Genomic DNA, 15,046 nt, shown 5'->3' with positions numbered 1-15,046 from the left:
AACCGAGCGACTAGCTCAATGCTATTTCCATGGTTTTGGTGTGCCAGTGGACTACCAACGCTCCCAAGCACTGATCAACTCGCTCACTCGCTCCAACTGAAAAATACATTTGCGTTTGCCTCGACTTGATCAAGTCCAAGTGCGAAATGAGGACTTGGTGCATTGGGCTGGGAGGTCGACGCGATCACCTGACCGAGGGGTCCGGCCGGACATGGTGTTTCCTCCGCCCGCCGGCGACCGTGGTGCGATCGCTGGGCTGGACTCCCTGCGCCACATCGCGCTGAACCCTTCGATGCGTGGTCAGCTGGCCAGGCTGGATGCCAAACCGCTGTCGCCAGCGAAACGCCGCCCGGATTGCCGCTGCAATCCGATCTGTCATGTCTCCCATCCCACGCCCTCGCACCCCCATAAAAGCCGCCGCTGGCTTCCCGAGGACAGCAGCATCGCCCGCCTACTCGTCCCAGCGCATTCATTCGCCTCCAGGTAAGTCCAGTCCCCAGTAGTGCCCAGCAGCAGCAGCAACAGGCGGCCACTCGGATTCGTTGTAACGCCTAGTCGTTCCCACAGCTGCTCTACCATGCCGCCTTCTGCCGATCCCGCCAAGCCCAAGGGGTGCTACATTCGCACCAACATCAAGGCGCCCAACAATACTACCGATCTTTGGTTCCTCGAGCTCGAACTCATTCGCGGAGGTCGTTACAAATGCCGCGATCTTTTCGGCGAGTCTTTCCAAGAATATGGATTGAGAAACCCGAAAGATGTCAGCGTCTACTGTCGGGCTGCTGACAAAATCGACGAGTTCCTGTTCGAACTCAAAGCTGCAACCCTGAATGCAGACTGCAGCTACCGTGCTGACGCCATCAAACTTCTCTCCAAATTCGACCTCGAGACCCACCAACGCAGGGAAATACCACCCTACGGCAGTTTCCGCTACGTCCCGTCGCCCGACATCGCACTCTTCCAGCGGGTCTTCTACAAGCACAAAGATAAGCCCGTTCCCGCACCTAGTCATCAGAAGCTGGGATTCTACAATCTCGGTAAAGACGGCGTATATACGAAGATGGCTCGCTTCGTGCCCGATGGATTCGGCCTCGAGCGTATCCCCAAGAAGCCCAGTGATGAAAATGGCATGGTGGTCCTCCAAGGACATTTCAGCCAACTATCGCAAGTCAGGAATGATACCATCGCCAATCCCTCCTTCGCGAGCCCGGAGTTCATTCAGGTTATTAACCACGAGATCATCGAGACCAGCACCTGTATCCGCAAGCTGGCCATGCGTCCAATCGCCGATGAGAAGACGACTTCTTCGGTCGCCCCCGGTTGTCCTCCCCCTGGCCCCGATCCTGCTCCCAGGAATCCGCCTGCTCCCTCGGCTCATGCCTTCGCGCATGCCGCCCCTCATGCTCCTGACTTTGGAGCTACCGATTCCAGTGACCCAATCTCCGTCGACTCCCTCCACTTGGACGATATCTTAGCCGCGTTCCCTACCGTTGCCGAACCCGCTACGACGGTTCAGCCCGATCAACCCACCGCTCCTACCTTCGGGGCTGCTGGAGCTCGCGATCCCGACTTCACCGACAGTGGTGCGGCTCCAGTACCTTCTGTCGTTGCCGAACCCGCCGCCCCTCCATCGGCCCAAGGCGTTCGGGCCCCAGCAGCCAACGCTGCTGCAAGTGGCTATGCTTCCCCCACGCCCACTGAAGATGACCGTCGCGACATGTCCGCTCGTCCTGCGCCCAAGCGCCCGGCCCCAGTTGAAGCCGATGAAGATGGTCGTGACCAGCCTCGAAAGCATGTTCGCGATATGAACGATGTGTCCGCTTCCAAGAAGCGCCACGAAGGCGACAATGACAAGTACACACGATGTAAGTCGAGATTGCTCCGTGCACGGCGCACCTACATGTTGTCCGTGAGTAACGCTTCACGATATCCTAACATATTTGTATCAAAATCCAGCCCGTTGTAAGATAGTGTGTCACTTCAAGGATGTCAATGTTGACACTGTGTTTTCAGATATCGACACGACCTTCCTTCGTCAAGCCATCACCGAGTCGAATGAACAGAGACGCCGCAACACTGAACCGATGTTGACCGTCAAGGACATTGTTCTTCAGAATCCAGAGTTGCTCGCACTCTATGTCGATTTCAAATCCACTTCTCATTGGAGTGGTGGTATCTATGGTTATTGTGACAGAATCGTCTTCGAATTTGTCCAAACCCACAAATTTGACTTATATCGTGATCATTCGACAGTGTTTATTCCCACTCCGTTCTTCGAAACTAGAAATGGTTTCTCGAAGTACCATCCCGTCCTCGCCCCGTACATTGCTGTTAGGGATAGCTTCTGCTTGTTCTCCACTTTGACTGCACACTTGGCTGTTCTTTTGCCTTTCTGTTTGTTTGTGTGTAGCTTTGCAGTTCCCCTCCAATTTTCCGCCTTTTGCCTGCCATTTCCGCTCCTTCCGCACTTCCGTTTCCCCGCGCTGCTCCGCTTCCTTTGTCTTCTTCGCACGCGCCGGTTTGTTTGTGCACGCGCCTTGCTGCGATTGGTTGCAATTCGGCTGCCGGTCATGTGTCCCACCACCGGTGACTCATGACCTGCCTGACCGCCCCGATCTCTTGTTCATCTCGCATGCATTTGCCCCAACCTTATACTTGACCAATCCGCTTCTTGGACGTTGAGTCACATTGCTTCGCCTTTGCACGTTTCTCCTGCCAGGTGCTTCGCTTTTGCTTGCGCCTCCCTCGCTTTGGTTCTCTGCCTGTCTCGGTGGTCCTTCTCGGCCCTCGTTCGTGCATCGCCCCCTTCGCCCTGCTCGATCGCCCACTTTTCCCTCCCTTGGCCGCCCTTCGCTGCCAAGTCCGGACTTGTCTATAAATAGCCTGACCCCCGCGATGTGTAGTCGAACCTCAGCGTTCAAAATAGGACTAAATAAAGTGCCTTCTACTTTATTCTCTGAGTGTTCCTCACGTCTCATTTCGAGACTAGTCTTATCTTGAACGGATCTTTGCTTCCCTCGCTCCCTCTCCGAGTCCACTTCGGACTTTACCCTTGCCTTCCCTGAGCTCACTTCGAGCTCACTTCTTCTTTTGCCGTTGAGTCCCCTTCGGACTCTAACATCATTTTGAACGCTCCCTCTTGGCTTCCCGGCCTTTCTTCTTCTTTCGCCTCTCTTTCCCTCGTCGATCCGATGGCTGAGCCTGCTGCACCCCCTGCAGACCTCAACGCGTATCTGGCGCGCATGGAGGAGCGTATGAACGCCCTCATGACCCAGAACGCTGCTCTCCATCGTCAGATCCAAGATCTGCAAGCTCCCGCCGCCGCTCCCCGCCAGGTCTACCAGGTCAACAAGCCCAAGGAGTTCCTAGGTTCCCGCGATGAAACGACGGCCTTCCTCGCCCAGTGCCACCTGGTTTTCCTCGCCGATCCTGCCTTCTTCGCGCCCGAGCGCCAGAAGGTCCTGTACGCCACCTCCTTCCTCCGCGGTGAAGCCTTCAAGTGGTACGAGGCCGCCTTCTACATGGCCAACCGCTTCCCGGCTTCCTTCGCGGATTTTGAAGTTGCCCTCAAGTCGACCTTCGGTGAGGACACGGCCTCCTCGCAAGATAAGGCCTTGAACGACCTCAAGCGCTTGGTCCAGCTCAAGTCCTGCCAAGCCTTCGCCACCCGCTTCGTCCAGCTCGCCGCCCGCGTCCAGACTGATGAACCCACCAAGATGCACTTCTTCAAGGAGGGTTTGAAGTCTGAGGTCAAGTTCCACCTCATCGGTCTCCGCCCCGCTCCCGCTTCCCTGCCTGAGTTGATCAAGGCAGCGGTCGAGTACGACGATGCCCTCCATCGTCTCAAGATCTCCTCCCGTTCCCAACCTCCTCCTCCTTCTTCTCGCTCTGCTCCCCATCACCACCATTCTCCCGCGCATGTTTCTTCTTCCTCCTCTTCTGCACCCACTCCCATGGACCTTGACTCTGTCTCGGTCCGCCCTGCTAAGCTCTCCGACGTCGAGAAAAAGCGACGTCGTGAGCAGGGTCTCTGCCTGTACTGCGGGGAAAAGTCTTGTCCCGGCAGTCGCGATGTTCAGCAGTGCCCGGTTCTGGTCAAACGGAACTCGGGAAATGCCCACAGCCGAGCAGCACCTCGCAAGTAAGCGAGGTGGTCTGTTCGGCGATACGAACATCTTCCCCCTCTGACTCGTCATTATCGGACGATAAGCTTCTTCTTCCGGCCACCCTTGTCGTCATGAGTCTTTCTGGCCCGGTCTCCATCTCCCTTTCTGTCTTTATTGATGATGGATGCACCGCTCTTGCCCTCATTGATCCTGCCTTTGCGGATCTCCATAAACTCTCTCTTATCCCTCTTTCTACTCCCTACTCCGTTTCCCTTGCTGATGGTTCTTCGGCCGGTTTCATTCGTTTCCAAACCGTTCCTGTGACGTTGACCATTGGTTCCCACACCGAGTCGATTTCTTTTCTTGTGACTCGACTCTCCACCACTCCCATCACTCTTGGTCTTCCCTGGATGCGCTTGCATAATCCAGTTGTCAATTGGAAGTCCCTCTCCCTTTCGTTCTCCGATCCCTCTTGCCTTGCTGATGGACACATCCTCGCGGATGTCTCTGCTTCCTCCTTGGACACTTCGTCCCCTTCCGGCTATTCGCCTCCCCCTTCGGGCACTTCGCCTTTGACTCCTCCCTCCGGTCCTTCCCTTACACCGGTTCCCTCCTTTGGCACTTCGCCTTCCCTTTCTTCCCGCCTTGACTCTGCTTCGCTTTCTGAAGAGCCAACGGCTTTATCTTCGCCCGACATTGAGCTCGTTAATGCGGCGAGTCTTCTCCGTCTTGCACGGGAAGACAAGCTCGACATTTTCGCTGCCCAAATGGATATCCGTCCTCCTTCGCCGGAGACGTATCCTACGGTGTCGATAAGGTCCGTGCTCACGACGAAGGTGTATGCCGAGTCTGGCACCCCTGTTGACTCTCGAGGTGTCCCGCTCAAATACAATGAGTTTGGCGACGTTTTCAGCCTCAAGTCTGACCCTCCTTCTTCCTTGCCTCCTCACCGTCCGTATGACTTGTCTATTGAGTTTGTACGGACCGAGGATGGAAAGGAACCTCGTTTGCCAAAGCCGGGGAAAGTCTATCCTTTGTCCCCGGCCGAGGAATCTGCTCTTTCGGAGTATCTGACCAACGCCCTCGCACGTGGTTGGATCTCCAAATCCTCTTCTCCCGTTGGTGCTCCCTGCTTCTTCGTGAAGAAGCCCAATGGTGGTCTTCGCCTTTGCGTCGACTACCGGGGCCTCAATGCCATCACGAAGAAGAACCGCTACCCTCTTCCCCTCTTCCAGGATCTTCTGGATAAACTTTCTTCTGCCCGCGTCTTCTCACACCTTGACCTTCCTGATGCTTACCACTTGGTTCGTGTCAAGAAGGGCGATGAGTGGAAGACTGCTTTTGTTTGCAAATCTGGCTCTTACGAGTACAATGTTATCCCCTTTGGTCTTTCGAATGCCCCCGCTGCTTTTCAGTTTTTTATGAACGACATCTTCTCGGACCTCCTTGGTGTCTGTGTTGTCATTTATCTTGACGACATCCTGATCTTCTCAAAAGATCCCCTGGAGCATGAGGAGCATGTTAAGCTTGTTCTTTCTCGCCTTCGTGAACACTCTCTTAAGGTCAATCCGGCCAAGTGTTCTTTTGACCTTTCTGAAGTTGACTTTCTCGGCATGATCATTTCTGCCGATGGCATTAAAATGGACCCTGCCAAGGTCGAGGCCGTTTCCCTTTGGCCTGTTCCCTCTTCTGCTCGCGACATCCAAGTTTTTATTGGTTTCGCAAACTTTTACCGCCGCTTCGTCAAGGACTTTTCCGCACTTGCTCGTCCTTTGACTTCACTCACCACCAAATCCTCCACCTTCTCTTGGTCTCCCGAGGCCCAAGAGGCTTTTGATTCTCTTAAACGTTCATTCACTTCCGCACCTATTCTTCGTTACTTTGATTTCTCCAAACCCGCTGTCATCGAGCCCGATGCTTCTGACTTTGCTCTGGGTGCCGTCCTTTCCCAGTTTGACCCTGACGGCGCTCTTCACCCCGTTGCTTTTCACTCTCGGCAATTCCGTCCCGCCGAGGTGAATTATGACACCCACGACAAAGAGCTCCTTGCTATTGTCGATTCCTTTACTGCCTGGCGTCATTACTTGATGGCTGCCGACCCCGATCATCCCACTCTTGTTTTCTCTGATCACCAGAACCTCACCCGGTTCACTTCCGCTTCCCAACTTTCTCGCCGCCAGTTCCGGTGGGCCCAATTCCTTTCTGATTTTGCTTTTCGCATTTACCACCGCCCTGGTCGCCTCAACACCAAAGCCGATGCTCTCAGTCGCCGTTCTGACTTTGAGATAAAGCCTGGTGACTCCCTCCACTCCACCAACTTCCTTCAGCTGTTCGAGTCTATTTCTCTCGACAGCATCACCGTTATCGGCTCGAACCCCGATTTTCTTTCCGAGATTCGAGCTGCCACCCTTTCTTGTTCCCTTCTTTCTGACTTCAACGCCAAACGTCTTGATGGCGATTACTCCTTCCGTGACGGTCTCCTTTACTTTAAAGACCTGATCGTTGTCCCTTCCCCCGAGCTCCAGCTCAAAGTGTTTGAGCAACGTCACTGCTCCGCTGCCGCTGGTCACTTTGGTCTTGCCAAGACCGTTGAGCTCATCTCCCGGGACTTTCACTGGCCCCGGCTTCGTAAGTCTGTGCGTCGCTTCATTGCTAATTGTGAAGCGTGCCAGCGAGCCAAGCCGTCCCGTCACTCCCCTTATGGTTTACTTCACCCTCTCCCCGTTCCTTCCGAACGTTGGTGGGACCTGTCGATGGACTTCATCACGGATCTCCCACCTTCGAACGGCTTTGACTCCATCTTCGTGGTTAAGGACCGCCTGTCCAAACAAGCACACTTTGTGCCCACCACGAAGACGGTTACAGGCGAGCAAACCGCCGAACTCTTCCTCTCCCACATCTTCCGCTTGCATGGTTGTCCCCGGTCTATTGTTTCGGACCGAGGAACTCAGTTTACTTCGGCCTTCTGGAGGCGCTTCAATGAGCTTCTGAAGACGAAGATTTCCCTTTCTTCTGCCTTCCACCCCGAGACCGACGGTTCGACCGAGGTTCTCAACCAGGTCATCGAGCAGTATTTGCGTATCCATTGCAATTACCTGCAAGACGACTGGACCCTTCACCTTCCCCTTGCCGAGTTCACTTACAACAACTCGGAAAACACCTCCACTGGCATGACTCCCTTCTTTGCAGTCCATGGCCATCACCCCATTTTTGATCCCTCCATCATCCGTGATCCTTCTGTTGTGCCCTCTGCCGAAGAACGTGTCGACCGACTTCAGACCGTTCTCGAGGATCTCAAGGCCAACCTCCGGGTTGCCCAAGAGTCCTACACTTTGCAGGCCAACAAATCCCGTCTCCCCACTCCCGACATCTCCGTTGGCGACCTCGTTTTTCTTGATCGTCGCCACATCCGCACCCTTCGTCCCTCCAACAAGCTTGATCAGAAAAAGCTTGGCCCCTTTAAAGTTCTTCGCCGCATCAACCCCGTTGCCTTTGAACTTAAACTCCCTTCCACACTCAAAGTCCACCCCGTCTTTCATGTATCCCTCCTTGAACCCCGAACGAAGGACATTGTTCCCGAGTTCACCCAACCCGAACCTCCACCCATTCTTGTTGACTCCCAGGAAGAGTTTGAGGTCGAGACTGTTCTCGATTCTCGGCTCTTCCGTGGTCGCTTACAGTACTTGGTTCAGTGGAAGGGCTATTCCGAGACTGACCGGTCTTGGGAGCCCGCTGCCAATGTTTCCCACGCCACTGATCTTGTTGCTGACTTCCACCTTCGCTATCCCTCAAAGCCGAAGGCGACGCCCGGAGTTCGTCGCTAAGGAAGGGGATGATGTTAGGGATAGCTTCTGCTTGTTCTCCACTTTGACTGCACACTTGGCTGTTCTTTTGCCTTTCTGTTTGTTTGTGTGTAGCTTTGCAGTTCCCCTCCAATTTTCCGCCTTTTGCCTGCCATTTCCGCTCCTTCCGCACTTCCGTTTCCCCGCGCTGCTCCGCTTCCTTTGTCTTCTTCGCACGCGCCGGTTTGTTTGTGCACGCGCCTTGCTGCGATTGGTTGCAATTCGGCTGCCGGTCATGTGTCCCACCACCGGTGACTCATGACCTGCCTGACCGCCCCGATCTCTTGTTCATCTCGCATGCATTTGCCCCAACCTTATACTTGACCAATCCGCTTCTTGGACGTTGAGTCACATTGCTTCGCCTTTGCACGTTTCTCCTGCCAGGTGCTTCGCTTTTGCTTGCGCCTCCCTCGCTTTGGTTCTCTGCCTGTCTCGGTGGTCCTTCTCGGCCCTCGTTCGTGCATCGCCCCCTTCGCCCTGCTCGATCGCCCACTTTTCCCTCCCTTGGCCGCCCTTCGCTGCCAAGTCCGGACTTGTCTATAAATAGCCTGACCCCCGCGATGTGTAGTCGAACCTCAGCGTTCAAAATAGGACTAAATAAAGTGCCTTCTACTTTATTCTCTGAGTGTTCCTCACGTCTCATTTCGAGACTAGTCTTATCTTGAACGGATCTTTGCTTCCCTCGCTCCCTCTCCGAGTCCACTTCGGACTTTACCCTTGCCTTCCCTGAGCTCACTTCGAGCTCACTTCTTCTTTTGCCGTTGAGTCCCCTTCGGACTCTAACAATTGCTGTCATCCTCTTCCGCATGCTCAACTACGATCGTATGATCAAGAACGACGGCTACAGGAGTGGCTGGAGGAGTTTCTCGTCCAAGTATGCAAACGCCATTCGCCTGGATTGATCAGCCTTCTATTCGTAGCCTTTATTTCTTCATAACATTCAGTACCCCAATTCAGTACCACAATTCAGCGCTCTTGTTCAGTACCCCCATTCAGTACCCCCATTCAGTACTCCAATCCAGCGCCCCTTTCAGCGCTCTTATTCAGTAGAAAAATCAGTAGAAAAATCCAAAAAAATACACAATCAGTATCCGTGTGAACTGCCATGCGCGGGAGCAACAACATGTCCGCTCTGTGTGGGGGGGATCGTGAGGATGTGAGTGTCCGAGTGGTGGGGTGGGTGTATCATGTGAGCGTCGAGCGGCCTGCGGGGATATAAATCAAGTCCGCTCCCCAGCCGCCTTCCCATCCAGCCTTCACCCTTCGCCTTCGTCGTCTCACCACCCCATCCAGCCATCCTCCAATGATGATGACCAGAAGACAGCGTCTCTTGTCCGGTGCTGCGAGCGATCGCCTCGATCAAGAGCCCATGAGAATGCCGCCCAAGAAGAGAAGACTCTCCAGCGATTGGATGGACGGTATGCGTTGATCTAATCGCTCGCCAGCTCGTTGGAACGCTATGTGTATCCTAACTTATGATATCGTTCTCAGTCCTTGACCAGGGGGGCGATCGTCTCAGTAGTAGCTCCTCTCCATGCCGCCCCGGTCCATCGACTGCCGCAACGGTCGAGCGCCGTGGTAATATGATCGGCGGATCATCTCCTCTCACTCCCACCTTTGGCATGAGCCCGTCCACTCCTTCGGTTTCTCCGATCACTCTCCCGTCCCCATCCCCCATGAATTCGCCCACCAGGCAGAGTGCTACGGTGGTTGATTCGCCCCCGCCTGGTGTCTTGGTGCGTCCACCCAGACCAGTGTTCATTCGACACTATTCTCAGCTGACGATCGATCACGGCTTCAAGAACATCAACCCGGACACGCTCTTTCCGCACGTCGACGTCGATCAGAGCTGCAAACACCGCCCAAATGTATCTCTGCGATATATTGGCTTGCGTGACATTGTTCAGCGCACTCCCGCACTCACCGCATCGATGCAAGTCAGACACATCCGATGTGGGATGCGAGACTTTGACATTCAGAGCATGGAGAAGAAGCTCTTCAAGCAGTGTGCTGTCTTGATCGACGACTGGTTCAAAAACTGGAAGCTCATCAAGAAGCACCGTGGCAGAATCGGGGAGTATTCACTTATCCCCACGCTTCGACGCCAACGCCAGATTGCCGTTGATCAACTGGTCTTCAGCCAGATGCGCGATCAACCCCCACCCTATCGCTACCCCATCACCAGAATGGATTATGCCGAAGCGCTCTTGCCCTATATCACGGTCATCCTCATCCAGCGCTTCTCTATCAACAACTCCATTACCCGCTGGGATGACTTCGTCAAGCGCTTCCCCGGAGTGTTCGACCAATACACCATCATGTGACCATTTGCTCCTTCTCTACCCCCGTTGCTCCGGCGGGTTGCTGTTGTCGTCCCTGTGCCGCCGACCGCGGCTGACCTGTCAGCACAGCACGCGTCACGAGGTATCAATTGTGTGGTTCATTCCTGGAGGAGGGGTCTATTCAGAGCCACCTCCACCGGCGGAGATACCAAGTTCCGATCGGCGCTCATTGGGTGAGTATGGTGGACATGGGTCAGCTGATGGTCCTGGCAGATGTCCGGCTGCGGCAGGGTGTGGAGATAGCAGACTCCGCCAGTCGCCGCCGGCCGTGTCCGCCGGACGACGTAGGATCTGTGGGGCTATATGACGGACACCTCCTTCGCGATCGCTGGGTTTGCGGGTTTCCCAGTCAACCCCAAAGCGATCGGCTCTTTGACGTTCGTGACTGGGAGCGCCTCACGGTGCATGGTGGCTAGTCTGCATTCCAATGGCTACGGACATTGGGATCTGACGACAAAACACAGCCCTTGTGGGTGTGTTCATGGTTGCATGATGTTTATGGTTCCGGGCCCTATTCGTAGCGGCCGGGTGGTCGAGTCACAAGCAGCAAGGAACTTGATAAGTTGAAGTCTTCATAGTGAAGCCGTTGTTAGTGAAGTCGTTGTTCGTGAAGCCACTCAAGTGAAGTTACGGAATGTGAATCCATGACACCAGGTAGTCATGTCGCAAGATTCAAGCCACAGCAAACCAACCGCCATCAGCGATCGCACGACCGATCATGGCATCGACGACAAGATGTGCGCTCAAACGGCTCTTTGACGTTTGAGACTGCGTGCGTCATAGGCGCACGGTGACAAGTCTGCATTTCAGTGGCTAAGGACACTGGATCAGACGAAAACACACAGCCCTCGTGGATGTGTTTATGGTTGCACTGACAACAGACCGGTCCGGGCGCTTAGTAGCCAGGTAGTCATGTCGCAAGTTTCAAGCCTAGCAAGCCAACCGCCATCAGCGATCGCACGACCGATCATGGCATCGACGACAAGATGTGCGCTCAAACGGCTCTTTGACGTTTGAGACTGCGTGCGTCATAGGCGCACGGTGACAAGTCTGCATTTCAGTGGCTAAGGACACTGGATCAGACGAAAACACACAGCCCTCGTGGATGTGTTTATGGTTGCACTGACAACAGACCGGTCCGGGCGCTTAGTAGCCAGGTAGTCATGTCGCAAGTTTCAAGCCTAGCAAGCCAACCGCCATCAGCGATCGCACGACCGATCATGGCATCGACGACAAGATGTGCGCTCAAACGGCTCTTTGACGTTTGAGACTGCGTGCGTCATAGGCGCACGGTGGCTAGTCTGCATTCCAATGGCTACGGACATTGGGATCTGACGACAAAACACAGCCCTTGTGGGTGTGTTCATGGTTGCATGATGTTTATGGTTCCGGGCCCTATTCGTAGCGGCCGGGTGGTCGAGTCACAAGCAGCAAGGAACTTGATAAGTTGAAGTCTTCATAGTGAAGCCGTTGTTCGTGAAGCCATGTCATCAAAATTCCTAGGAGTGTTGTTCCCGATCGGCTACCCAGACGCTCGGGGCTACACGCGTACCAAGACAGACGCACGGTGGCTAGTCTGCATTCCAATGGCTACGGACATTGGGATCTGACGACAAAACACAGCCCTTGTGGATGTGTTCATGGTTGCATGATGTTTGGTGGCCGGGCCCTATTCGTAGCGGCCAGGTGGTCGAGTCACAAGCAGCAAGGAACTTGATAAGTTGAAGTCTTCATAGTGAAGCCGTTGTTAGTGAAGTCGTTGTTCGTGAAGCCACTCAAGTGAAGTTACGGAATGTGAATCCATGACACCAGGTAATCATGTCGCAAGTTTCAAGCCACAGCAAACCAACCGCCATCAGCGATCGCACGACCGATCATGGCATCGACGACAAGATGTGCGCTCAAACGGCTCTTTGACGTTTGAGACTGCGTGCGTCATAGGCGCACGGTGACAAGTCTGCATTTCAGTGGCTAAGGACACTGGATCAGACGAAAACACACAGCCTGTAACAGGACTGGGGACTGGACGAGAGCGGACGGACTGGAGTGAGCGGGTAACGACTGGTTTACTAGGCGAAGGACGGTGTTGTCGTCTCGCCGGTTTATTTTCGGCGGGCGACGCCTTGCATTTACATCCCTGGGGGGTAGCGGACCGGCTTGCCTGCGCTCCTTGGCGCGGGCTAAGCCCCCTCGGGATGCCTTCCGGGTCGTCCCGGAGCTCCCTGTCCGCGTGCCCATTACATCACCCTCTTCCTAAGCCCCCTTCCTATGTCTGGGGTGTCTTGCGGACTTGGTCTTGGTCGGCGTTCGAGGCTTCAAGGGGTACCGTTGATGGAATTCTTGGACTACTTGAGGTGCGCTCCTGCAATTCTCTTCGGATTCCCACGAGTCTTCGTCTGGTCCGTAGCCCCTCCATCGGATCAGGTATTCCAACTTATTACCCCTTACCCTCGAGTCCAGTATCTCCTGCACCTCATATTCTTCGTGGCCGTCAATTTCGATCGGCGGTGGAGGAGGTGCCTGTCGTCCTGGGAGCTCATTGGGCTTGACCGGTTCCAGCAGAGACGCATGGAACACCGGATGGATCCGGGCCATCGACTTCGGCAGCTTGAGTTCGAAGGCCACCTCGTTGATCGCCCTAACGACTTCGAAGGGTCCAAGGCGCTTCCAATCCAGCTTGTCGCTTGGGCGCTGCGTCCTTATGTTGCGACGAGACAACCAGACCTTGGATCCGACGGCAATGTCAAAAGACTTACGGTGCCTGTCGGCGTTGGCCTTCTGTCTGGACTGTGCGTCCGCGAGGTGAGTCTTGAGTTGTTCGAGGTGCTGCTTGATTTTTTCGATGCGCTCCTCGGCTGCAGGCACCTCGGACTGGGTCGACAGCTTGAAGTCACAGGCAGGGTGGAATCCGTAGTTCGCATAGAACGGTGTGCTCTTGGTGCTCGAGTGGGCCGAGTTATTGTATGCGAACTCAGCTAACGGCAAAAGCGAGACCCAATCGTCCTGTTGGTAATCGCAGTAACATCGGATGAAGGTTTCGAGGACGCTGTTGACTCTTTCCGACTGCCCATCCGACTCGGGGTGGTAGGCGCTGGACAGGTCAGTCGAAGTGCCCAGAAGCTCATGGAATCGTCGCCAGAAGGTGGACTTGAACTGCGGACCCCTGTCCGTCACGATGGACTTGGGAGCCCCGTGGATCCTGAAGATGCTGTCCATGAACAGCGTTGCCGTTTCTTCGGCCGTGATGGAGGTACTGCAAGCCCGGAAGTGGGCCATCTTCGTGAGCCTGTCGACGAACACGGCAATTGCGTCGAAGCCTTCGGACTTGGGAAGTTCGACCACAAAGTCCATGGATACGGCCGACCAGGGTGACTCCGGGATCGGGAGTGGCTTAAGCAGTCCGTATGGTGCGTGGCGTGCTGGCTTGGCTCTGCAGCACGTCTCGCAGGACTGCACGTACTTGCGCACCGTGGCGGCCATCTTGGGAAACCAGTAGTTCCTGCTCAGGAGCTCCAGTGTTTTCTCCCTCCCAAAATGGCCCGCCGTCCTCGAGTCGTGGCTGTCCCACAGCACTTCAAGCTGCAGCTCGGTGGTCGGGACATACAGCAACCCGTCTCGGAAGAGGAGTCCATCTCGGAGGCGGAAGGCATGGAATCGCGGGTTGGTCAGGTTTGCGATTACTTCCTGGGCATAGGGGTCAGTCTGTTGAACTGCCTTGACCTTCTCCTCGAATGCCGACAGTGCTATCACCTGAAGGGCAGCGATTCTGAGGCGACTTGCATCCAGCAGCACTTGGTGCTGCTGTGTGTAAGCCGGCTCGTCCGGCTTGATCTCCAGCTGGGGCTTCCTGGAGAGGGCGTCGGGCACGACCATCTCCCTTCCAGGCTTGTACACGATCTCGTAGTCAAACTCGGACAGGAACATCGCCCATCGCGCTTGGCGACGGTTGAGCATGCGACTGGTGGTGAAGTACACCAGGTTCTTGTGGTCACTGTGGACCACCACCTTGTGCTTGGATCCGGAGAGGAAGTGCCTCCACTCCTTGAGTGCCGTGACAATGGCAAGCATCTCCTTGTCGTACACTTCGTAGTTGATCTCTGGTGCCGTCAGCTTGCGTGACATGTACGAGATCGGATGCATCGACTCGTCGGGTCCAAGCTGGCAGAGCACGGCTCCCAAAGCATAGTCGCTGGCGTCTGTCTCAACAACGAATGGCTTATCCGGGTCTGGGTGTGCGAGCACAGGTGCCGTCGTGAAGGCTTGCTTCAGCAGATCGAATGCTTCCTGAGCCGTGGGAGACCACTCGAAACTCCCCGAGTTGCCCGTCAGGGCGTGCAGTGGGGTAGCTATCTTGCTGAAGTCGTGGATGAATGTCCTGTAGTAATTGGCAAGACCCAGGAACATCTGCAATTGCTTCACAGACTGGGGCGGGACCCAGTCGAGGACAGCTTGCACCTTGCGGGGATCCATCTTGATGCCCTCGGTGTTGACAATGTGTCCCAGGAACTCGACTTCGTCCGTGTCGAAATGGCACTTCTCGAGCTTGCAGTACAGTCCATTGCGGCGGAGCTGTTCCAGGACAGCACGCACATGGTCTTCGTGTTGCTCGGGGTCCTCGGAGTAAATGAGAATGTCATCCAAGTACACAGCCACACAGTGTCCCAGATCCTTCATGACATGATCCATGAACGCCTGGAATGTGGCCGGCGCACCTTGCAGCCCGAATGGCATCACCAAGTATTCGAACTGCCCCAAA

At 55.1% G+C, this 15,046-nt stretch overlaps 3 protein-coding genes across 3 annotated transcripts; all 3 read left to right on the top strand.

Annotated features, from left to right (window-relative positions):
• Positions 1 to 149: 149 nt before the first annotated feature.
• On the top strand, positions 150 to 1,162 carry BJ171DRAFT_535817 (uncharacterized protein; the record flags this gene model as incomplete). The annotated part of the gene is made up of 2 exons (XM_053112854.1): positions 150 to 483; positions 568 to 1,162. Coding segments are annotated over exons 1-2 (867 nt in total), but the record flags the coding sequence as incomplete, so codon positions are not given.
• Positions 1,163 to 1,696: 534 nt separating this feature from the next.
• Positions 1,697 to 2,438, top strand: BJ171DRAFT_535815 (uncharacterized protein). Its single transcript, XM_053112853.1, has 2 exons — positions 1,697 to 1,865; positions 1,957 to 2,438. Exon 2 carries the CDS (start codon positions 2,137 to 2,139, stop codon positions 2,362 to 2,364), a length of 228 nt encoding a protein of 75 aa, XP_052961951.1. The 5' UTR covers positions 1,697 to 1,865; positions 1,957 to 2,136; the 3' UTR covers positions 2,365 to 2,438.
• A 6,681-nt stretch (positions 2,439 to 9,119) lies between these two features.
• BJ171DRAFT_535796 (uncharacterized protein) lies at positions 9,120 to 10,289 on the top strand. The gene is made up of 2 exons (XM_053112852.1): positions 9,120 to 9,366; positions 9,440 to 10,289. Exons 1-2 carry the CDS (start codon positions 9,252 to 9,254, stop codon positions 10,270 to 10,272), a joined length of 948 nt encoding a protein of 315 aa, XP_052961950.1. The 5' UTR covers positions 9,120 to 9,251; the 3' UTR covers positions 10,273 to 10,289.
• Positions 10,290 to 15,046: the final 4,757 nt, after the last annotated feature.

This window comes from Polychytrium aggregatum (assembly GCF_025602895.1).
Source record: "Polychytrium aggregatum strain JEL109 chromosome Unknown BJ171scaffold_102, whole genome shotgun sequence".
NCBI lineage: Eukaryota > Fungi > Chytridiomycota > Chytridiomycetes > Polychytriales > Polychytrium > Polychytrium aggregatum.
This window is presented reverse-complemented; position numbering and strand designations above follow the sequence as displayed.